The 25,345-nt window shown below is 35.6% G+C and overlaps 1 protein-coding gene across 1 annotated transcript in view; it reads right to left on the bottom strand.

Annotated features, from left to right (window-relative positions):
* The window catches only part of LOC107657315 (semaphorin-3D-like), a 67,630-nt gene that overhangs the window by 28,130 nt on the left and 14,155 nt on the right, over nt 1-25,345 (bottom strand). The window contains exon 2 of the mRNA XM_016445356.1: nt 15,383-15,579. Coding sequence (XP_016300842.1) covers nt 15,383-15,518 — 136 coding nt within the window. The 5' untranslated portion in view covers nt 15,519-15,579. The remainder of the gene's footprint in view (nt 1-15,382; nt 15,580-25,345) is intronic.

Genomic DNA, 25,345 nt, shown 5'->3' with positions numbered 1-25,345 from the left:
AGGTGGGGCATAGAGGAGAAACAATAATGTACAGTATGTGGAAAATAATGTGTTTTTTTAACCGTAAACCGCATAAACACATTTCATTACACCAAATAATGTTCTTTTTAGCAGCATCATATGACCCCTTTGATGTGATGCTAAAAATGTGATATCGATTTTATATAATAGTTCAATAAGCAAGAAGGTGATATTGTTTTAAATTTTAGACATAATATTGCCTGGTTTTGCTCAATATCACAAACGAAAATGGCTCCAAAGAAAGCCAGAGGAGAACTGTTGTGCATCTTCGAGCAACAAACAGCAGTGTTTAGTTTCTGAATAAATGCTTTTTGAAGGAATTGAATGAGCCAATGATTCAGTGAGCAATTCATAAATACAGTCACTTGCTTGTTTCTGAACGAATCAGCCATTTGAACGAATCGGTTAAATGAATGACTGAATAACTCAGTCACTAACACAGACTTGCCACCAATGGCAGTTTTATTCAGTATCAGTATACTGGCAGTATCATTTCATAAAAATAAATAAACAAATTATAATAAAATATATAATTATTTTAATTAATTAATTAATTTACTTATTTATTTATTTTTGGGCAAGAATGCAACAAAAATGAACAAAAAAAATTGATTTAGACATGTCCTGAATATTAATAACAGGATTGAAAAAATAAATAATAATAATAATAATAATAAATAAATAAATAAACACACATTATATACATATATACACACACACATTGGAGTCTCATATTTAATCTCTATCCTGCTCTTACAAATTTTTCTTTTATGTTATAGTTAAACACGTTACATATAGTTACATATATACACGTTATTTATTTATTTATGTAAAAAAATCTATCACAACCTTTTCTATGTAAAAAAAAAAACTATCACAACCTTTTCACAACATAAAAAAAAAATAATAATGTTTTTACAATGTACCTCGAGCAGAATGTTTTTTTTTAAGGCTTTTCTTTCTTTTTGGAGCTTGACCGTTGTAATCTATCATATGGTCTTGGAAGCACATGTGAATAACCTGTAAATAAATAATAGCAGAATTGTCATTTTTAGGGTAACTGTCCCTTTAAATACGATTGGCCTAGTGGTGATCATGTGTGTTAATGCTATTAATCAGTCTATTCAATTTCTCCATCATTTTGAACATTTGAAACTGTGGTCTCATTATATTAGACGGTTGATTAGCTGGAGGAGGGACTCTCTATTGAGGACTTTTAAGGTCACTGACAGGTTCTGTCACTCCTCAAGCAGCGGGGAGTCCGTTTCCCTCGTTATCTCGCATTTCATCAAGTGCTGGGGGCCTTTGATTGGGTGTAAAGCTTGAGTGATGGGAAAATCACTGGAATGTCAAGGATCGGAGCACAGAAGTCTCAGCTGTAAGGTAAAGATCAAGAGAACCTCTCCCTGCCATTGCATCTGCATCCGACCACTTGAATAAGCAAACCACTGGGCAGAATCAAAATCAACACAGACCTGGACATGTAGATATTTTCCATCTGCTAAAGCAAGGGATGCATGTGTACGCAAAGCAACATCAATCTGTCGCAGAAATATGCAGGCTTACTTAACTGGCCTACTGTATGTTAGGGCTGTGCAAAAAATCGAATGCGATTGTCATGTGCATCTCGTCAGTAAAGCCGGTTCTGTGATTAGTAGTAAATTTCCAGCACGTGCTTTCAGATGGAGCGGCATTTACTACACAGAGCCATAGTTCACTGATCAGCTATGAACTGATAAGCTCAGCAATGAATCGCCTGTGATTTTGAACGCGATTTTGTGTAGCTTGTCAGAGATCTACGGCTCTGTGTAGTAAATGCCGCTCCATCTGAAAGCATGTGCTGGAGATTTACTACTAATCACCAGAAGCGGCTTTACTGATGAGATGTGCATGAAAATCGCATTAGATTATTTTGCCCAGCCCTACTGTACGTTTATCAGTGCCACATTTTTCAAGTAGTCCCCTGAAGTCAGAGTGACGTATGCAAGCTAATAAATTTAACTCTGTTTCCTCTCTGAGGCCTTGTATATCCTAAGTGGTGAGGAGAATATAGCTGCTTATTTATTCCTGTTGCTTTTTTGGCTTTCTGTTTTGGCGAGTGTTTTGATTGCTGTTGGCACGTCTGTAATGACTCAGACCCAAGAATTGTTCCATATAAACTAAATAGAGCATGGCCAGGGAATATAGATGTCAACTTAAAGAAGTTTGGGTGTAGAAAACATCACTTATACACTTTAATGTTACTAAACCTAGTGAGGTTGTCCCTAGCTAGGAAGCATTTTAAGGTGGCGTGAAGGTGTTTTAGAATGTAGGCAGCAATACTGCTCAGACTTTATCTTTTGGTTTCAAAGCAATTCATATTCAACTGCAGCATTGCACAAACTGATTGTGAAGAACGCAATCCCAGAATGCAGTACGAGTCAGGCGAGTCAAGAGGCAAGTCGTTACCGAAACGCATTGTTAAAAAAGTTGAAATGCTATTTACCCTATACTTATGTTACATTTTTTTATGTTTGCATTGTTAGCTTAGCAACAATCTACCGTTAAGCTTTTGAAATAAGCTGTGACTGTTTAGTTGCATCCCAAATGACGCACTATACACTATGCACTTATATACTATGCACTATTTTTATTTTATTTTTTTTATTTATTTACCTTTATTTATATAGCGCTTTTAACAATACAGATTGTGTCAAAGCAACTGAACAGCATTAATTAGGAAAATAGTGTGTCAATAATGCAAAATGACAATAGTAAACACAAATTTTTCAGTTAAAGACAGTTCATCATTGAATTCAGTGATGTCAACATCCAGCTCAGTTTAAATAGTATCTTTGCAATCAAGTCAACGGTATCGCTGGAAATGAAGTGTCCCCAAAAAACTATGTACTTATCTTTGTAGTGTATGAATTTTATACGCTTATTTTGTCATTCATAATCAGAGTCTGATCGCCCCTCCCCCTCCGCTGCATAATTAAAGCTGCTACCGTTGAGTGCATGAAGTTTCCAACATTCCAGACTTTTTTCAGTTAAGTGCATCATCTGGATATTTAAAGTAGAGACCTGCGGGACCCAACGCAACGGGGTGCGGCGCGGGACAACTATTGATGGGCGAGTGCGAGTGCGGGTGCTGGCGGGAAGAGACTCGTGTGTGTGCGGGATGCGGGAGAATAAAATTATTCCCTCAAAATAGAAATTATCTAAACATAAAGTGTCTAAAATATATAAATTGTTATTTATCTGTTGCACAAAAGCAAAAAGAACAACTAATATTAACATTCAAATGATTGACATGCGCAAGCTAGGCATAGTTTCTATTTATAACACGTGTTTAAAGGGTTGCGCAATGTAGCCAATCACAGACTCAGCGCTGTTGATTTCTGGAATGCAATGGCCAATCAGAGGTGATTAAGTTAGAATCTACTCACCGCAATGCTGAAATTGCGTGCTCACGAATCCTCTCATTTTAACACACGAAGTGTAGACACTGTGAAAGATTCATTGTGCATATATTTATTGTGTTATAACAGAGCTTTATGAGATTGCGATTAACTGAGATGTCAGCTTTTAGTGATAATAAAGGAAGCGCTGCTCGCATTCTGCCTTGCCAAACCATGCACGCAGCAGCCCATGCTTGCTTTTCTGTTAAAAATAACAGTGGTTTGTGAATGTTGATGCTTAGCCTAAAAAACTAATATTTTATCGGGAGTGTTTATGCTGGGATTTTGTGGAGCTTAGGAGATGTCACAGAACCATTTCATGTAAATTTCTTCGAATGTACGGAAACAAATCTATATAGATTGCTTTTATGCGGGCTTTTGCGGGCGGGAGCGGGCCCAGATAAGATATATTTCTACGGGAGCGGGACTGAAAAATCCGTCCCGCGCAGGTCTCTAATTTAAAGTGTTTTTTTTTTTTCTTTTATCATTGAATTCAGTGATGTCAACATCCAGCTCAGTTTAAATAGTATCTTTGCAATCAAGTCAACGGTATCGCTGGAAATGAAGTGTCCCCAAAAAACTATGTACTTATCTTTGTAGTGTATGAATTTTATACGCTTATTTTGTCATTCATAATCAGAGTCTGATCGCCCCTCCCCCTCCGCTGCATAATTAAAGCTGCTACCGTTGAATGCATGAAGTTTCCAACATTCCAGACTTTTTTCAGTTAAGTGCATCATCTGGATATTTAAAGTAGAGACCTGCGGGACCCAACGCAACGGGGTGCGGCGCGGGACAACTATTGATGGGCGAGTGCGAGTGCGGGTGCTGGCGGGAAGAGACTCGTGTGTGTGCGGGATGCGGGAGAATAAAATTATTCCCTCAAAATAGAAATTATCTAAACATAAAGTGTCTAAAATATATAAATTGTTATTTATCTGTTGCACAAAAGCAAAAAGAACAACTAATATTAACATTCAAATGATTGACATGCGCAAGCTAGGCATAGTTTCTATTTATAACACGTGTTTAAAGGGTTGCGCAATGTAGCCAATCACAGACTCAGCGCTGTTGATTTCTGGAATGCAATGGCCAATCAGAGGTGATTAAGTTAGAATCTACTCACCGCAATGCTGAAATTGCGTGCTCACGAATCCTCTCATTTTAACACACGAAGTGTAGACACTGTGAAAGATTCATTGTGCATATATTTATTGTGTTATAACAGAGCTTTATGAGATTGCGATTAACTGAGATGTCAGCTTTTAGTGATAATAAAGGAAGCTCTGCTCCCATTCTGCCATGCCAAACCATGCAGGCAGCAGCCCATGCTTGCTTTTCTGTTAAAAATAACAGTGGTTTGTGAATGTTGATGCTTAGCCTAAAAAACTAATATTTTATCGGGAGTGTTTATGCTGGGATTTTGTGGTGCTTAGGAGATGTCACAGAACCATTTCATGTAAATTTCTTCGAATGTACGGAAACAAATCTATATAGATTGCTTTTATGCGGGCTTTTGCGGGCGGGAGCGGGCCCAGATAAGATATATTTCTACGGGAGCGGGACTGAAAAATCCGTCCCGCGCAGGTCTCTAATTTAAAGTGGGTTTTTTTTTCTTTTTTTGGAACTTTTAGAATACTACATAATGACATAGAATAGTACTAAGTGTACACGAATTGGGATGCACCTTTTTGAGTGTATAAACATAGCATTTAGCATCTAGCACCATGAGATCTGTCAGTTAGAAATGCTTACATTTAGACAACCTTTGATAAAAGTAGTAAAATCTAATTACAATGGACTAATTACTGCTTGAATTTTAAGATATCTGTGTTTTCTGTATTTGTATGTTTTGCATTGTTAGCTTAGCAACATGCTAACATCAAACTCTCTCATTGGAAACAACTGTAAGTCGAGCGCTATTTGAATGGCACACTAAATTGCTGCCTATGAAGAGTGTTTCAAATCAGTCATTTCTAAAGTACATTTCAGTGAGGATGGCTTTAACTTCTAGCGCCACAACAGTTAGAATGTTTTAAACACATCTCTAGATTCCTGCATTCTGTTCCATTTTGTTGCACTCTATTGAGCTGTTTTGGAATGCCAGAGCACATGTGAATGGCCCCTTAGAAGGCAACTGTCTATGAAAGCAGTAGTTTTTAAAGCAGTGCTTCAGAAACTGAACTGTCATTGACCTGTAACTCATTCTGAACATCTTACACATAACATCTGGAATCTGAGGTTGAGATGAAGCTGGCTTCACTATGGTTTGGACATTCCTCTTACTCCACAAATCAGAATTTCACACACCAACCACATCGTGCAGATCGTAATTTTTGCAATTTTATAAAACATGCTGGAACTAGCTACAATGCTAAATGTTTTTCAAACTAATGTGTGGGTACAGAAGATTTGTTTGTACACTAAGTGCAGTGAGATTTCATTTGTAGTGACTAAAGTATGGGCAGAAGTGGATTTCAGTGATTTCTTGATACTTTTGTGGTGAGTATAAATTAAGATAATGCAACAGTGAATAAATGAGATGCAGATGTTACTGATGGAAAATCAATAATACAGGACTAGACTTTCAACCCTTATTATAACTGATACAACTGTAATACCATTAGAATCACAGGATATTATATTATCATAGTTTTCTGAAGTCTTTAGGGCAATCAATTTATCTATCTTGTGGTAATAGCAGCACAATATTGAGAAAAAAAAAGTGTCTGAACAAGAACGAAACTGGATTGAATGAATCTGGTTTGGATTTGTCAAAACGACTTGCAATAAAACACAATTGGCCAAGCAAAGGCTGCGGGCGAGTGCTTAATGACAACTAATAAAACTTTAAGGGTTCCCCAAGAGCTGTATAAAATAATTCTACTGACAATTCTGACTGTTAAGAGACAGTTGTGAAGGCCAAAGTGACCACACAAACATAGAACACCCATTCAAAATGTCTTAGGACAGTCCTCATATGATACCTGAAATGTGCCAAATAATGTGTCTGTAAGTCAATGGGAAATTGCAAGTACACTGTGAGAATGATGGCCATGTTTGCTTTGTCTTTGTATCAGGTGGCTGACCTACAGTACATCATCTTACTGTTTATCAATGCCTAGATTTATTGAAGTCTCATTGCCAAGCCATTTTCCAACTGTTTGTTCATTGTTCATTCGTTGTGGATGTTCATCTTGTCATTATTTTTCCTCCTGTATAAACAGGTCTGGAGAAAATTGGTGGCAGGCCTCTAGTATGCACTGTTGATCTGTTTCCAAGGCAAACCACAGTACTTTTGAAGAGAAATGACATTTAAGTATAGCTTATAATATTAAATGCATGCTTGTACTTTTAATATACTTGAAGTAAAAATAGAGTTGAATTAAATTCAAAACGTTTTGTGGCTTTTATTTTCACTGTAGAGTCTTTAACAAAATCTTCACTTAAAAATTCACACAAGAGCAATATTTCCTCTCTAAATATGAGAAAGCTCATCAGTCATGGAAAAATATACAACTGCATTTGATGTGATTCATGAAACTGACGCCAGAGCAGGCTCGCTTTGAGGGTGGGAGAGGTGTTAACATCAATATACCTCCTCATTTATCTCCCACATTCATCAATTGTCTTCTCTCATTTGTCTTTTTCAAACTGTCCAGAAAGGATTTTTGCAGTGATGGAAGACATAGATGGACCCCATTTCAATTGACTTCTTTTTCCTTTGGGTCAGTGGCAGCTAGTAATTCTAATTACCCATAAGCTCCAGTTGTAAGTTGTGTTCTGGGTCGCCAACATTAGCAGAAGCAGAGTAATGGAGTGAATGTGAAAACCAAAGAGATTATCTATCAACTTTTGGTTTTCATTCTAATGGCAAATAATGGATGCTTTTGTATGAATGGGTTTATAAACCCTTGTGGCACAAATTAAAGTGACTGTTTTAGGACTTTAAAGAGGTGTATGTTTGGCCAGATTTAGTTTTAGTCTGTATCTGCAATTGATTTTCCCTTGCTGTTTATTAAGTCATTCTAAAGGGCTTTAAAAAAAATATATTTTTCTCTATCACGTCTGACTGATGCAACCAGCAAAGGAGAATGAATTTGTGACTAAACACTACAGTATATTGTTGATGAGTAAAAAAGACCAGGCCAATATTAAGCCATTAACTGCCCATAAAGAAAGACCCCTTGTAAGCTTTTACTAACACAGTTAGTTCCAGATGTAACACTGTGACTTACGACCCAAATGTCCCAGTGTTAAACCCTGTCTGTCTGTCCATCTATCTATTCCACATCGGATTTGAGGACATCCACAAGTCCTGGTCTTATGGCTCACGAAACACAGTAAATGTAAAGCCTGTAAGCCTGGTCTGTGAAATATCTCACAGATGGTAATTCATCTTCCTAGTCGGGTTTAGACTCTCCCTTAATTTCTCATATGTGTCCTTGCATTTGTTTTTATAGGCTTTGTGGGACTTTGCAGCAAAGATTAGGAGTTTGTTTTACTTCCTCAAACTCGCTGTTGGTGTCAAACTTCAGATCAGTGACTTTTTGCAAACTTTGTGCGAAATAAAATTTGATAAAAAAATGTCATAAAAGATAATATTAGATAAGTGACGTGACATGTGGCCAAGTATGGTGAACCATACTGCACATACTAGGCTCTGCATTTATCCCATTCAAAGTGCACACACACAGCAATGAACACACACACACCGTGAACACACACCCGGAGCAGTGGGCAGCCATTTATGCTGCGGCGCCGGGGAGCAGTTGGGGGTTCGGTGCCTTGCTCAAGGGCAGCTCAGTCGTGGTATTGAAGGTGGGAGAGAGCGCTGTACATTCACTCCCCCCACCTACAATCCCTGCCGGTACGAGACTCGAACCCGCAACCTTTGGGTAGTCCCACTCTCTAACCATTAGGCCACAACTTCCCCTCAAGATCTTTTAAAGATCAAGAATTAGTGAATCTGCTGAATTCATATAATAAATCTGTGTGAGAAACTCACCAAAAGTTTGTTAGTTGTTCATATAAAGTCTTTTTCTTTTGCTATGTGAAAAATAGCTGTATAGAGTTTAAACATTCAAAAGTACATGATATACAAATTTCAATATAAATTATATTAAAGTATGTTTTAGTTTACAATAAATGCTTGTCATTACAGTAAACTTTACAGTAGACTTCACCCATATTTCAAAGACAATAGACATAATTATGAAATTACATATAACTTGCTGTGAAGGTGGGCCAAAAAAGCATGTTAAAGTTAAGCTGATTGCTTTTAATTCAAATATATTACATTGTCATTTAATTGCAATTAACACAAAATGAAGTGTTTGAAAACTTAAGTATATTATTTTCATAATAAGTGTTCTTTTTACAAGTATGCTAAAGTGTCCTTTTTTCCCAGAGATATCTGCACTATTAAGCCCAACTTAACTGCTAATATTCTCTCTATTTTGAGAAATTCTGGCACCCCATCAGCCCCAGAGAAAGTGATTCAGATTGTTTTCATCTTTCCTTCCTCTAGTTAGCAGCATTCTTGGCTCCAGCTCTGTTCAGTGTTAACGCCCTGATGGCTTCATTAGCCCATGCCAGAGCCCGGGACCCTGAGTCATCTACTCTGCTTATCTCCTGCACCTTGTTGCCATGGATACAAAGGGGTTACACAGTCAGGGGTCATCACCGTGACGCACCATTGTGTCAGCTATCAGGAACTACATCCCACAGGTCACATTCCTGGTGCCAAAAGACTGTATTTTTGCAATGACATAGACTGTAATAAAAATGTTTTACTGTCTTGCCAAGACTTGGCCTCTGAGGACTATTGGAAAAATAACTCAGCTTAATTTAGTGGTTCTCTTTGAGTATGCCACTGTGAACAAGTCAAAAGGTCTTATATAATCTCATTTAAATAACTCAAAAGTCTCAAAGTGGGTGAATCTTCATTCTGTGTCCAGTGTTTTGTTAATATCTGAGATATTCTTCTCAAATCTTTTCAGTACACACAATATGTGGTGCAGCTGTCAAAATGAAACCAGTGTGTGTGATGCAAAAAATCCTTCCTGTCATGGAGAAATTGAGACATTTAGCCAGTCTCAAATGCCAGGAATGTTTCTTTTGGTTTCAATCCACCCATCTGTCAGAAAGAAAATTCTCAAAATTTGCGGGAGTTTTACTGATAGACACCAGTGGGAAAGTCAGAGGACACTGGAAAATCAATTGTCTGTGCGTCTGCCAGCAGAACTTAAACTGCTTATTTAACCTCCAAAAATTAAGTGAGGAAGTTGACTCAATTAAAAAATAATGAACCAAGTCATTAGTTGAAGTATGATAACTGCTTTCAAATAAAAGTGTCAGCGGAGCAGTGCTGGGTAGTAAACTACACTTTACACATTAGCACATTAGTTACTGCGCTACTACATTATAGCTACATAAGACATGAGGATGAGGAAATGATGTCAGAATTTTTATTTTTGGGTGAACTATTCCTTTAATACTTAAATGCCATAGGACCTAAGATATAGTCTTGGGGGTTCTTTCACAACGAAACAGCGTCACACACCGCGGCCTAGAGTGAGCGCTGACCTAGAATATGCGGAGGCCAGCTTGAGTGAGCAGAGGTTCTTGAATGCCAGGCGCCGGAGAACGGTGCGGCCGGCGGATTCGACGAAGAAGCGTCCAGCGGGCTTGCGGCAACCACATGTGACGACCCCGGGCTGGACTCCGCTTCGTCCACAGTGAAAGCCGATCCGGTGATCCACAGCGCAAAGTTGATGTATTTCCTCAGCGACCAGCACGGATCAGCTCTAGGCATGACGAAGTGGATATTGTCCTCTTTTGGAAGGCCAAACAAAGTAGTTTCGCTTTCACAACGAAACACAGCGCCTTCACGACATGGCAGTGGCAACAATACTACAGCGAGAATAAAAGTTACGCCTTCTTTCTTTGCGTGAACATTTGGGCGGCGTTATGCAAATCTTCCCACATAGTGATGTAGACATGTGGGGGCGTGTTAGAACAAGCCGTTTTAGGGGGGTGTGGCTGACTCTTAACTTTTATAAAGAATATCTCTTTGGATTTGAGACTTTAGTCTTTGCAACTTTACAGATCTTCTTTATGCACCAAGAGCTTGTAACACTCCAAAGAGAAAGGAAAAATTGAAATCGCATCATATGACCCCTTTAATCTTAATGTAACAGTAGTGTAACATTAGCTATTACATTAAGATCTACTGTTTTGGTGTCAATATTGTTGTGCAGATATTACATCCAGTGTCCGATACGGTAATATAGGGTTGGTAGCAGTGGTGGAGGAAACGAATTACAACTACTCACTTTACTGTAATTAAGTAGTTTTTCGGGTACTTCTACTTTTTTGAGTATATTTTTAAAGCTGTACTTTTACTTGTACTTAAGTACAAATTAAGCAAAATAATCTACTTCGTTACTTTTAAATCATAGTTCTTTACTGAGTACGCCCACAATTTAAATTGATATTCAAACCTTTGACGGAACTTCAGTAGCCAATAAAAATAAGATAAAGGCATCCAATCGTAAGGGGACCAATAAAAGCCCTGATATCTGAACCTGAATGCATGGGCATTTAGAATAGTTCCACACCTGACCGATGAAAATGCTACTAGAAGTTGTATTGGCTTGTAAGTGAAATGCACCAGAAAGTCTTTCAATAATCAAAGATGGAACTTTAATTTCTTTACAATGTAAGTGTATGCTAGAAATGTTTCGAAATGGGATATTTGTATGATTTGTACATATAAATATCCTAGTCTGCCTAACTGCATCACTACATTGTACAGTCATTACAGGTCAAAGTCATCTGATGTTCCATTTATCTAAATAAATAACATACAGTATATGGCTCTTAAATCACTGCTTATAAAAATTCAGTGTTGTCATATTTCAAATACCTCAACTGAATTGAGGTGATTTGTTTTATAATTTTATTACTGACTGTGTACTTGTCTTTTTTTGTAAATTCAATTCATTCAGTTTTAAATCAAGCTTCCTTGTGCTGTAAGCTTTTGCAACAAAGTTACCCTATTTTAAAGACACAAATACACAGAATGAGCAAATGTTTAATATTGAGATTTTTGTAATGGTAATTGATTAATGTTTATATATATGTAAATAAAATTGTTTATTCCTGTATCGTGAGCACCAATTTCACGAAATTTGTCAATAAGATAAAAGTGGGTTTTGTTCAAAGTAGCTATTATCCACATAGATCTTTGATATTAATTCAAAACAAATTTGTAATTCATTAAATATCGCCAGCTAAAAAGTAACTAGTAACTAGTAATCTGAGTAGTTTTTTATTTGTACTTTTACTTAAGTACTGTTTTGACACCAGTACTTTTACTTGTAATTGAGTATTATTTCAGCAATGTAACAATACTTGTACTTAAGTACAAATTTTCAGTACTCTTTCCACCACTGGTTGGTAGCATATTTTTGATAGATCAACTATAATGAAATGAATTACAGCTGTATTTTGCAGATTTTACAGTAGCAAGATACTTTTTTAAGAAATAAACACTGTAGCATGAAAAAATGCTAACGTCACACTGTATTCCACACTGGGCTTCTCACATATTATGGGTTTTAGTCTGTTGATACATTCAAATGATTCATATGACTGATTCAAATTAGCTATTAGACTTTACAAAACAGCATTATCATACTAGAATGCATTAGCTACTCCATCATTAGTTGTCAGTAAAGTTGCGCAGATATTACAGCCAATTCAAGAAAAGGATTCACTCTCTAGATTCTTTCTACAGGTACGACACAGTACTATAGGGTTGTTAGCTTATTGTAAGTTGGATCAACTACAATTTCCCCCCCAAACAAAGGTCTAAGATGCAAACCTGAACCGTCATGTCCCTCAAAAGCTTCTTACTTCTTAATACAACTGTCATATTCAGCTAATTCAAAAGTCTTCTTGTTTACTTGTTCTCATTTCCTGTCTTCTTTAGCTTGACTTTCAAATTAGACTTCAAGATACCTGCAAGCAAAACACGTGACTTCTCTCCATTAATGAATAACGTCTGGATTTTGCATCTCGATGCCAACCTTTGGATGTCTGCCGCCCTGCACTCGTAAACTCAAACTGAATTGAGGTCATTTGTTTTATAATTTTATTACTGACTGTGTACTTGTCTTTTTTTGTAAATTCAATTCATTCAGTTTTAAATCAAGCTTCCTTGTGCTGTAAGCTTTTGCAACAAAGGTACCCTATTTTAAAGACACAAATACACAGAATGAGCAAATGTTTAATATTGAGATTTTTGTAATGGTAATTGATTAATGTTTATATATATGTAAATAAAATTGTTTATTCCTGTATCGTGAGCACCAATTTCACGAAATTTGTCAATAAGATAAAAGTGGGTTTTGTTCAAAGTAGCTATTATCCACATAGATCTTTGATATTAATTCAAAACAAATTTGTAATTCATTAAATATCGCCAGCTAAAAAGTAACTAGTAACTAGTAATCTGAGTAGTTTTTTATTTGTACTTTTACTTAAGTACTGTTTTGACACCAGTACTTTTACTTGTAATTGAGTATTATTTCAGCAATGTAACAATACTTGTACTTAAGTACAAATTTTCAGTACTCTTTCCACCACTGGTTGGTAGCATATTTTTGATAGATCAACTATAATGAAATGAATTACAGCTGTATTTTGCAGATTTTACAGTAGCAAGATACTTTTTTAAGAAATAAACACTGTAGCATGAAAAAATGCTAACGTCACACTGTATTCCACACTGGGCTTCTCACATATTATGGGTTTTAGTCTGTTGATACATTCAAATGATTCATATGACTGATTCAAATTAGCTATTAGACTTTACAAAACAGCATTATCATACTAGAATGCATTAGCTACTCCATCATTAGTTGTCAGTAAAGTTGCGCAGATATTACAGCCAATTCAAGAAAAGGATTCACTCTCTAGATTCTTTCTACAGGTACGACACAGTACTATAGGGTTGTTAGCTTATTGTAAGTTGGATCAACTACAATTTCCCCCCCAAACAAAGGTCTAAGATGCAAACCTGAACCGTCATGTCCCTCAAAAGCTTCTTACTTCTTAATACAACTGTCATATTCAGCTAATTCAAAAGTCTTCTTGTTTACTTGTTCTCATTTCCTGTCTTCTTTAGCTTGACTTTCAAATTAGACTTCAAGATACCTGCAAGCAAAACACGTGACTTCTCTCCATTAATGAATAACGTCTGGATTTTGCATCTCGATGCCAACCTTTGGATGTCTGCCGCCCTGCACTCGTAAACACATGGCGCCCTTGAGATTATGTATACATTCTATTAACAGCCCTGAAGGTAATGGGAAGCACATTTACACTATAGGTACAGCGCTATACCACCCTATACCACCGTATACAGAACCTTCCTGAGAGGAAGCGGTCACATCCCGCAGGTTCCGGAAGGTTCTGAGGGGTCAGTAACAGGGGCAGCTGTGATGTGCTGATAATGGCAGACGGCTCAGGGGATGCGACTGTGTGGCGTGGGTGTCCAGAGAGACAGCTGCAGAGCAGTCCGGTGATGTATCGCTGGGTGGCTGGCAGTATCTAATGTATCTAATGTGGCTCAGAGGTTTCGTCCTTATCGATGATAATGCTGTTTTGAAGGGGAGGTTAGATTATTAGAATTTATTAGTTCTATTGGTGTAAATTGTGTTTTGTTGGGTAAAATCTTTTAATACGAATTTATTAAATTATATTAATATATTAATTATATTAATTATTTTATTATTACATTTGAATTAATTTATTTATTTTACTTAAAAATGGGGAGTGGCAGAAGGAAGGGGGTTCGATTATCACATGCAGCATTTTTTTATTTCAGAAAATTGAAATATTTCAATCTGAAATAAATTGTGGATAATAAATAATTAGCTTATTTTTTAATCATTTAAGTAATAAAACTTATATAATACATAACCAAATACTTCATAATATATATAAAATCAATTTTATTTGAACAACTTTTTTATTACTTTTTCTATATATATATATATATATAGTTTCTACAAATATCTTTCAAAAAGTTGATCAGTTATTATTTTTAATTGATTACGTTTATCATTTTTTATGTTTTTAATAACAAATAATTAACTTAAATTGTAATGTTTTAAGTAATATTTAGGTGTAGAAATATTTAAGAATATAAAATATATAATTAAATACTTAATTTATTATATGCATAATATAAAAACTTAAGCTTATCAATTATTGGTATTTTAAAATGTATTATATATTTGATTTGATTTGATATATTTTTATTAATATTTAATATTTTACTTTTCTATTATTTTTGAAGTTTCTACAAATCGCTAATAATGGACTACACTATGTAGGAGAATAATTGTATATTTTAATAATCATTCTTAAAAATAAACAATTATTTACAGTGGCATCTTTTATCACATTGCTGTTGTTGTTGTTCTCATATTACATAATTATTATATAACATTTTAATGCTATTTAGGATACAGTGCAATATTATGTTATATTATTAAATTAAACGAATAAAAACAAAGCAAAAAAAAAAAAACTTAAAAGAAGACTGGCAAAATACAGTAGACTAATTAACTTTGTACGTTTTCAGGAAGCAGAGGTTAACGGTACCCTTCCCCTGTTTCTTTGTGTCCATCAAAACGACTTGACCCTGCTGATGTCCTCACGGCTAAACGGAAATAAGCAAAAGCAGCTTCAGAGAGAAGATTTATCTGAAGATTTGCAGATTACCAAAGCAAAGAGACTCGGAGAGCGTAAATATTACTGTTGCAGACATTATTTCATAATTTTTCCACTGTCCTCTGATTATGAAATTGAATATCAAATCAGTGTGTAAGAGAGTGAGTTCTGACCTGCATGAGAGAGCTGTAGTCGTGGTATATTCTGGTTTCCAGCATTACTGGGCCGTATAAGAGGCAGCAGCGAGTGGAGCAGAAAGACCAGCAGGGGACTGTATGGCCCAGTCCTCCACAATCCCACAATCCTCATCTCCAGTTTCCTGTAGTCTGACCGTACAGGATGTCTTCTCTGTCACATCACCTGCGTAGTGCTGCAGAAACAACAAACAGATATGAGCATGTAAGCTGAAATTAAGTATCAGTACTAATAGTAATACTGTATGTTTCTGTAATAATATAATATAATATAATTTTAATGCCTTTAAAAATAAACAAATATTTACAGTTGTGTCTTTTATTACATTGCTGTTGCTGCTGTTCTAATATTACATTATCATTTAACTTTTTTAATGTTTTAAAACACTTAACAGTGCAATATTCTGTTACAATATTACATTACATCACCTTTTAGTACTGGAAAAATAACAAACTGATGTGAACATGTAAGTTGAAATAATTATAATAGTAATAATGTAGTAATAACATGAAACACCACACAACTTATTTTGTTTCTGGAATATGATGCAAATCGCTGTCTGTGATTATCTGTGAGTCAATATTATTTTAGTACCGATTATAGTTTTATAGTTTTTGTTAATAATTTAAATTAGATTTTATTTGCATATTTTCACTTAAATTTTAGTTAGTTTTAGCATTTTGTTGTTTTTTCTTATTTTTATAAGATTTTTTTTTTTTTTTACTTTTTTATTTTAAATTCTACAATTCATTCATCTGTAATAATCTACAACTGGACTATATTGTGTTGGACAATAATTGTATATTTTAATCAGAATTAAATTTTTTGCACAGTGTAATATGCCATTCACAATTTATTTTGTTTCCGTAATCAGATATTAATCAATATTTAATAGCAATTTAATAATATATAATTGGAACACAAATATATTGATATATTTAAAGTTAACGTTTAACATTCATACAATTATTAATTATATTATAAAACGTTAAAGAAATATTACATTATAAACATTACATAAATGTTAAATAATGTTTCCAAGTTGCAATCCAAGATTTGAGTCAAAATAAATAACTTTGACAAAGAGACTCCCAAATAGCAATATGTTAGATGAAGATACCAGACCATTTTCCACATCAAATTGAATATGTTTTGACTCCTTATGGAAGGGAAAACTCCAAATGACATTCTTGCACAATGACCGTAACCCTGTCCATATCATCTTTTCTAAATAGAAAACAGAATATGCCACATCCTTAGACATTCACTATCAGACTGAAGCATGCTAGCATTGCCCAATGGGCTTCACGGTCTCCTGGAGCCACAACAGATGCTACTTCAAGACTAGAAACCCGAACCCTTCAGAGCGTGTGAGCGGCGTGCCAAGCTCACGACTGCGCGAGAACCAGCCTCACGCGGTGAAGGAAACCGGAGCATTGTTTCGAGAAAAGTAATCAGTTGCCCTGATCTTTATTTTCTTTCCTTTAAGAGGTTACCCTACATAAACAGATTGCATGCGCAACCTAGAAACACTCGGGCGGCTTCCTCCTGTACATGCTAACCGCTAAACACTGTCAAAGGACACTAGAATGGATTTAATTTGTCTGTTAGCAACTTTCGTACGATATGCGGTATAGAAAGTCCAACAATTGGCGGGCTCATTGAAAGAGCAGCAGTTTTTGTGTTGGCGCTCAGGGGAAGCATTTTCCCATGATGAGGGTATTGTATGTTGCACCACTTAGACTCGCGAGGGGACCCCTGGGGACGGTTTCGACACGAAAAAATGGGCTTGAGCTGAAACATATGCAAAATGAAGATAGGCTTTCTCTATTGCTCCATTCATCACCTCAAAATCTAAGCTCATTACGCTGTTACTCGGACATAATAACTCTATTCAAGTTCATCGAGTGACGGAAACCAAATGCTCCCTTCGGTACGCTGATTTATCGCGAAATTTATTAACATTTCAACGTGAGAATCACATGTGTTTATCAGATAACCGATAGCTGGAATTTATTTTGGTTTCAAGACATAGTTCACCCAAAAATGAAAACTTGCTAAACATTTACTCACCCTCAGACCATGCAAGATGTAGATGAGTTTGTTTCTTCATCAGATTTGGAGAAATGTATCATTACATCACTTGCTCATCAATGGATGCTCTGCAGTGAATGGGTGCCATCAGAATGAGAGTCCAAACAGCTGATAAAAACATCACAATAATCCACAAGTAATCCATACCACTCCAGTCCATCAGTTAATGACTTGTGAAGCGAAAAGCTGCATGTTTGTAACAAACAAATCCATAATTAAGGTGTTTTTAACTTAAAAGCATCGCTTCTGGCTAAAATATGAGTCCATAATCCATAATAAGCTTCCTCCAGTGAAAAAGTCCATCTCTTGTTGTCTCACATCAAAATCCACCCACATATTTGTTTACAGCTGTTTTGGACTGTTTTGACTTGTAAACGGTTCTTGATCTGTACAGATTTCTCTCCTGATTCTGACAAGACTTTATCACTGGAGAAAGCAATCTCACGGATAGAGGACTTTTAGCCGGAAGCGATGGTTGGAAGTTAAAAACACCATAATGATGGATTTGTTTGTTACAAACATGCAGCTTTTCGCTTCACAAGACATTAACTGATGGACTGGACTGGTGTGGATTACTTGTGGATTACTGTGATGTTTTGTGATATCAGCTGTTTGGAGTCTCATTCTGACGGCACCCATTCACTGCAGAGGATCCGCTGGTGAGCAAGTGATGGATTTCTCCAAATCTGTTCTGATGAAGACACAAACTCATCTACATCTTGGGTGGCCTGAGGGTGAGTAAATTATCAACAATTTTAGATTTTTAGCTGAGCTATTCCTTTAAGTGCTTTGGTATCAGGTTTACAGCTGTGTTACATTATACCCTCCAGGTTGATTCAGCGATCGTGATTTCTGAATGTACTGTGTTGGCTGGAGCACAGGTGCTCAAGGAGAGATCAGGGACTCTTATCAGCTCTGTTTGTTGACTCAAACCTATTAATCTCCCTGAGAAAGCAAAAGAAAACATATCATTCCTGGCACAACAACAACTATGTGTGAGCTGTGCAAGGTGGGGATCGTCTGGCAGATACTAATATAGGCATATTATTCATTAGAGTACTTTCGGTATTCTTTATGTCTCTATTTAGAAGATATGAATACAGTTGGGAAAGCAAGAGAGATTTGAATTATGCTGTATTAAAAAGGTCCCCTCTGTGGCTTTGGTTTTTATAGAATGAGTGGGATTTGGTTTCAATCATAATTAATGAGTCTTTGGAGGTTTGTGGGCTATTATGTGCTGAATCTAGAGTCAGTAATGTTGCAGACGTACTTTTGACTATCAGCATAAAGTCTGGTCCACATTATTGTTTTAGCCAATTAACATGTCTGTTACTTTTTAATGGCTTATTAAAAGAACAAAACAAATCAGAAAGTTGTATTTCATTATGTTTCTACTTATACTGGTCATGTAAAGTTCAACAGTTCAGCTCTGTTTTGGGAAAATTAATCTAAAAATCTTAGAGATGATAATGATATATGCTAGCCATATTAAAAAAATAAATAAATAAACTGTAACAGGGTTGTTTTGAGATGTTCAAAATTGTTTTGAAAGAGACAATTCGTGTTTAAATGTATATTTTTTTAACTTATAATGTAATTACTGACTAAAATTACAAATATGTAAACTCCAAATAAAATTGACAGGGTTGAAGTATCAGTGGTCTGCAATATTTATTTATTTATTGCTGATTTTTTAAATATTACCTTCAGTCAAATTAAGTAATTACATCATAATAATGATAATAATAATATCAAATTAAGTAAGTAAATAATAACAATGATAACCATGCCATAGATACTATTTATTATTATTATTATTATTATTATTAAACGTATTTCACAGACAAAAAATAATAATCTGAACAGTTTCTTTTAATGGATATCCAGTTACTTTCTAGTGAGTGTTGACTCTGAAATGACTCAAAATGAAATGAAAAAAAAAACACCGGGTGTAAAATAAATCTGTATATTATTTATGGTTAGAGTTTAGGTTGTAGTAAGTGCAAACCACAATTTATCAAACATTCAATTATTCAAAATGTCTTTCTGAAAGATTCCTGTAGCTCAAATGGTAGAGTATGATAATATGTACCTTGAATGCAGTGTTTGGATAAAAGCATCTGCCAAATGCATAAATGTAAAGAACAAACAACCACTAACTGTGGGGAAATCGTCAAGCTTCGGGAAGAGGAAGCAGTTAATATTAACTCACTTCCAGGCGAAAAAACCCACACAATGTGAACCAAGAAAGAAATAGCAGCTCACTCCAAATTCAAAGCCTGCTTCCTTGGACACATGTTTCTCTAAAATGGTAAGAAAGACGAAAAGCTAGAGCCTGTCAGGGTCACATTCGAAAAAATGACCTAATTTACAACCTTGACCGGCAAAGCTTGAAGAGTGACTTCAGACATTGTCCTACCAATGCTGCTTTAAACAATTGAAAATACAGTCAAAGAGCTCCTATCCTTTGCTGGGACACTTTTCTGCCTGGATCTCACATGTTAAGCACACTGAGGTTTCTCTAAGACAAAAAGCCTCTTGGAGGAAGGTGGAAATACTGGAAACCTCTTAACAGGCAGACGGGAAAATAACGATCCCTGCAGGGCGACACATAGTCAGGAACTTTGTCAGAGTAATGGATGAACACTCTCACTTCCTCTTGAGCTTGTGAGCGCACAGAATACAGGGACCGGCGGGGAGTCTTTCACTGCTCTGCACCAACAATCTCTGATGCAATCCGGCAAAAAAAAAAAAAAAACACCACTTCAGACTCTGTCAACTGTCCCTTTACACGCATATACTGTATACACATATATTGCACATACAAGTTCCCATATAGATGTGAATGGATATACACACACACACACTCACAAATGAGTTACAGCAGATTTCTAGTTCCCAGCATGCTTTACTTCTGACCGTTAAAGGAGAGTAAATCTTAAAATGAAGTGTTATTTCATATGTTTTGCTCAATATTAATATGGGGGGGATCTGTTAGTGTTTAATGTTGTATTATTTTGGAATGTAAAAGGGTTTCTGGTATGTCTGAGTTTTTGGGGTTACCGTTGTGCTGAAGAGTAGAGTCTGTGGTTAGGCTGACGAATGGCCAACACCAATAAGACTATATGTTACTTTAATTAAAAAGTAATGGCTGTGCACTCTTTAGCACAGTGATCATCTCTTTGCTGGTGTTTTTATAACTATGGTCACTTTTTATCTTGATTTTTTTCATGAAAGTGTCATTTGTATGCAAACATTTATTTTATGAGTAATTTTGTGTTGCATGGTAATGGTATATCTGTATTGAAATTGTTGTTTTTGCCAAAAATTTAATGAAAACATATTTATATATTAAATTAACACGCTTTCATGACCATTCAAAACTTTTTTATATTTTGGTGAAATGGTGGCGATTTTGTGCAATGTGCTTATGCACCACTGAGGGTTAGGATTAGGAATAGAGTTAGAGATGATCCTTCATGCTTAGTTAAAAAAAAATTCACGAAATTGCACGAAATCATACGGAATTGTCAATTTGTAAAATAATTACGTTTCTCATGAGATCGGGTTGTATATTACCATGTGCTAAACCTTAAAACTTGAGTTAAAACACAAGAATCAAAACAGCACAACTAAAATTAGAAAACAAAGGCTCTGAATTCTGATTGACTGATCCACATTCATATACTGTATATTGCATAGGCCAGGGGTCTCCAGCTCTGCTCCTGGTGAGCTACCATCCTGACGATTTCAGCTCCAACCCCAATCAGGCACACCTGAACCAGCTAATCAAGGTGTTCTGAGCTACTTGTCAATTGCATGCAGGTGTATTGGAGCAAGGTTGGAACTGAAGTCTGCAGGAAGGGTTGGAGATCCCTGCCATTGACAATAAACTGCATTTTACTTTTTAGCCATTCCTAATAACGAGTTCTTCCTCATATTGACTTAGGGACTCTTGTTTCTTCACATTAGGCAAACTGATCTAACAGCCACACAAATATATTGCATAAATTGTGCCATCGCATATACCATCATGCCCTAACTGGCCCATTAAAACTACTTAGTTACATCTAGCTGTATAAACTTAAAGTGAATTCAGAAATGAGCAGCCAAACTCAACTTGTACAAAGAGAGATACGGAAAATTACTTATTGATTGAAAGTCTCAATGTGAATGAAAGGGGCTGGTCGGCGCACTAAGATCCGCAGAGAGCTGTGAAAAGATCTGCTACCCCGTGAGCAAACAACACTGGGTTCAACCAGCCGAAAAACAAGCAACCGAGCCTCCCGTTTAACATGCACAAAGACACCAGCTTAATGCTTTACCACCAAACGCATTCAAAATCAGCCCTATTCTTTGCAAAGCGCTGCCATTGAGTGCAAAAACACTGAATTTTTGACAATTCATTAGTCTTTTTATAATGCAAAAATCCATAATTTAAAGAAACAACAGTCAAAAGGTTTCATGTTCCTTGGGTATCATTCAGTGAGTGAGTCGAAGTAGGCCGTTCATCCCGTGGGTAATGTTGCACTAGTGAGCTCCAGGGACACAAACACAACCCATGCCAGCAGATTTTGAAGTGAAGAAAGGATAGTTTACATGAACGCATCCGCCTCGATTTTGAGGACGACATTGTTTAACTCATTAGGAAGACTAGGTTTTCAGGAAGGATTACAGTTTCTCTGCGACATAATATGGAGCAAATGAGTGATGGATGTGTCGAGTGCTAGAGGGCGGGAAGGTTATCTGAGTATGTTAGGAAGGTATCATGGTTGAATGAGTATGTGGACCTCCACCCTGCTTACAAATGGCATTGCAAAGGCAAAAACATTCTAGGTACTTTTATTAAAAGTCATTTGTTCTTTTGTTGTGACGTGTTTTATTTGTTTAATGTAGAACGTAAATTGGAAGTTAAGTAGAAAGTCATTCATGAAGCTCATTGAGATCACTGTAATATGAATGTAAACTTTTATGTAGGCTGTTAATTGCTTATGAACTCATTCTCAATTTATCAAAACCTGGAGGAAATCCAGAAAAGAACAATTGGTGTTTTATTTATTGGTGTGTTTAATGTGTTTTTGTGATATTATCAATTATATTGGGATATTATGGGTATTTTCAACTATGACTACTTTTGGCCTTCTAATACAGTCTCTTAAGCTCACAATTTGATTTGATCAAATATACAGTAAAACTGTAATATTGTGAAACATTATTACAATTTAAAATAACTGTTTACTTTTTTAATATATTGTAAAATGTAATTTATTGCTGTGAGTCAAAGCTGAATTTTCAGCATCATTACTCCAGTCTTCAGTGTCACAAGATCCTTCAGAAATCATTCTAATATGCTGATTTGCTGCTCAAGAAACATTTCTGATTATTATCAGTGTTGAAAACAGTTGTGCTGCTTCATACATGATACATTTTTTGAAACATTTTTGAATAGACAGTTCAAAAGAACAGCATTTATTTGAATTAAATTGTATTTATTTGTGTAATGGAAATGATGATGGAATATAATATTTTGTCTATGTTAAGGCTAATGGCATTTTATGTATCCTAAATAAACACAAATAAATAATGTTCACACTTCATTATATATACTGTGTGTGTGTGTGCGTGTGCGTGTGTGTGTGTCTGTGTGTGTGTGTGTGTGTGTGTGTGTGTGTTTACAAAAAGTAAAATAAAATCAGTTAATACTAAAATATAAAATTATTAAATAAATATAATAAATAATAAACATATAATAAATAACAAATACAATAATTTATCAAATCAAATAATAATAATCAAAAATATAAAATTTAATAAATGAATAAACACCCTTTTATCAAAGTCGAAAATTTTGCTAATGATTTTTCAGTTTATACTTTGACAACAATGAAAATGTATGCATATTTTGAATAATCTTCTAGTACTCTTATTTAAATGTAAGTGTGGTAGTAGGCCAATTGTGGTTCATGTGAGCATTCAGGTGGAGAATAACTCCCCCACTAACAGATGAACCCACTAGGCAGAGTTGGAAACTCTGGTTTGCTTCATAACCAAATTACCAAGCATGGCCGTGTCACATGTTTCAATGTTTTGCCCCGTGCGTGAGATCTTTCAGCCGTACCCCCCTACAACTCCCACAGCAACACCCCAGTGATCTTGAACATCACATTCTGCTCCTCGAGTCCAGTTCTGCACTGAAATCAGTAATCAACAGACCAGAGAAAGCACTTCTCCTTCACATACCAGCCCATCTCTGCACTCCTCAGCCGCAAATACCTGCGTCTGGCAACAAAATGAAGAGAGACAGATGATCTGTCCACTTCAGCTGTTTTCAATCTGACAGGATCCAGGGCTATTGGCCACTTCTGCCTTAAGGAGTGATGTGATGGGGTGCCTTAAAAGGCCAGAAGTTATAATAATATTTAAAAAGGTAAAATATCTGCCACATCTTGTCCCAGGTTCTGGATTTCCAAATATACAGCATTGATGAGTAATGTTATATTTACTAGGCGTCATTGTTTCATGTTTTGGTGAGCAAATCTTCACGCATTTGTTTCTTTTAACCATTTACCAGCATGAAACAATGAGATTAAAAAAAATGAAGGTAAAAAAAAAAGGTTCCTTCTCAGGATGTGTATTAGAGTCTATATGTGTGAGTGTGAGTGAACAATATACGTACAACATCTGTATTATTACCTTTTATACTTTATTATTATTATTATTAATTACAATTCAGTATGCAAATCATGTCATCGCTGTTGAATTGTTGCATGCTGAACATACTGTTGGAAGGGAATGAGAGATTTTCATACTGCAATCTTAAATTTCTTTGTAGGTGTAATGTATACCAAAAGCATAACATTGTTAGTGGACCTAAAATTCAACAAAGATGTTTAAATGGAGTTTGTACATTAAGTACAAAAAAGGAAAACAAAACAAAACAAGAAGGTAAAGCAAAACTAAACTAAACAAAACTAGAAAGCAAGCAAAACAAAACAAAGAAAAACAGGAAAGCAAATCAAATTAAAGCAAAACTAAACTAAACAGAAAAGCAGAACAAAATAAAACAAAACGGGAAAACAATAAAGCAAAATAAAACAGTAACAAAGCAAAAAACAAGAAAGCAAATTAAAACAAAACAACAATCAAACGGAAATAAAACAAAACAACTGGCAAAACAAAACATGAGTGTCAATATTAGGATTAAGAATGATTTGTCAGTCTTTCATTAAAACCAAAAATAAAATTTAAAAAAATATGTAGTTTGAGAAAATTCAGGAAATTCCTTACAAATTAATCTTAAAGGGGTCATATGATGCTGCTAAAAAGAACATTATTTTGTGTATTTGGTGTAATGAAATGTGTTTATGTGGTTTAAGGTTCAAAAAACACATTATTTTCCACATACTGTACATTATTGTTTCTCCTCTATGCCCCGCCTTTCTGAAATGCATCGATTTTTACAAAGCTCATCGTTCTGAAAAGCGAGGTGTGCTGTGATTGGCCAGCTATCCAGTGCGTTGTGATTGGCCGAATACCTCAAGCGTGTGACGGAAATGTTACGCCCCTACCATACTGTGATGCCGTGTCCCGGCGCGACGAGACAAAAACATTAAAACCGATTATAAACGAGGCATTTGTTGCATCCAGTGAGGACATAATTACTGATTATAATGACATATACTGTCTTTTTACGCGTTGCATCGCGCCGCGTAAACATAAAACCATGTCTGCATTTGTGATCGGAGAAATGACAAACAACAAGCCCTACTCTACACTGCCCAAAAAACTCGCTTTAAATATAAAAAATATAAAAACTCTTTAAATATAAAAAACGTACTTACAGTCTG

The sequence above is a fragment of the Sinocyclocheilus anshuiensis genome, unplaced genomic scaffold (genome assembly GCF_001515605.1).
Source record: "Sinocyclocheilus anshuiensis isolate Anshui unplaced genomic scaffold, SAMN03320099.WGS_v1.1 scaffold239, whole genome shotgun sequence".
NCBI lineage: Eukaryota > Metazoa > Chordata > Actinopteri > Cypriniformes > Cyprinidae > Sinocyclocheilus > Sinocyclocheilus anshuiensis.
This window is presented reverse-complemented; position numbering and strand designations above follow the sequence as displayed.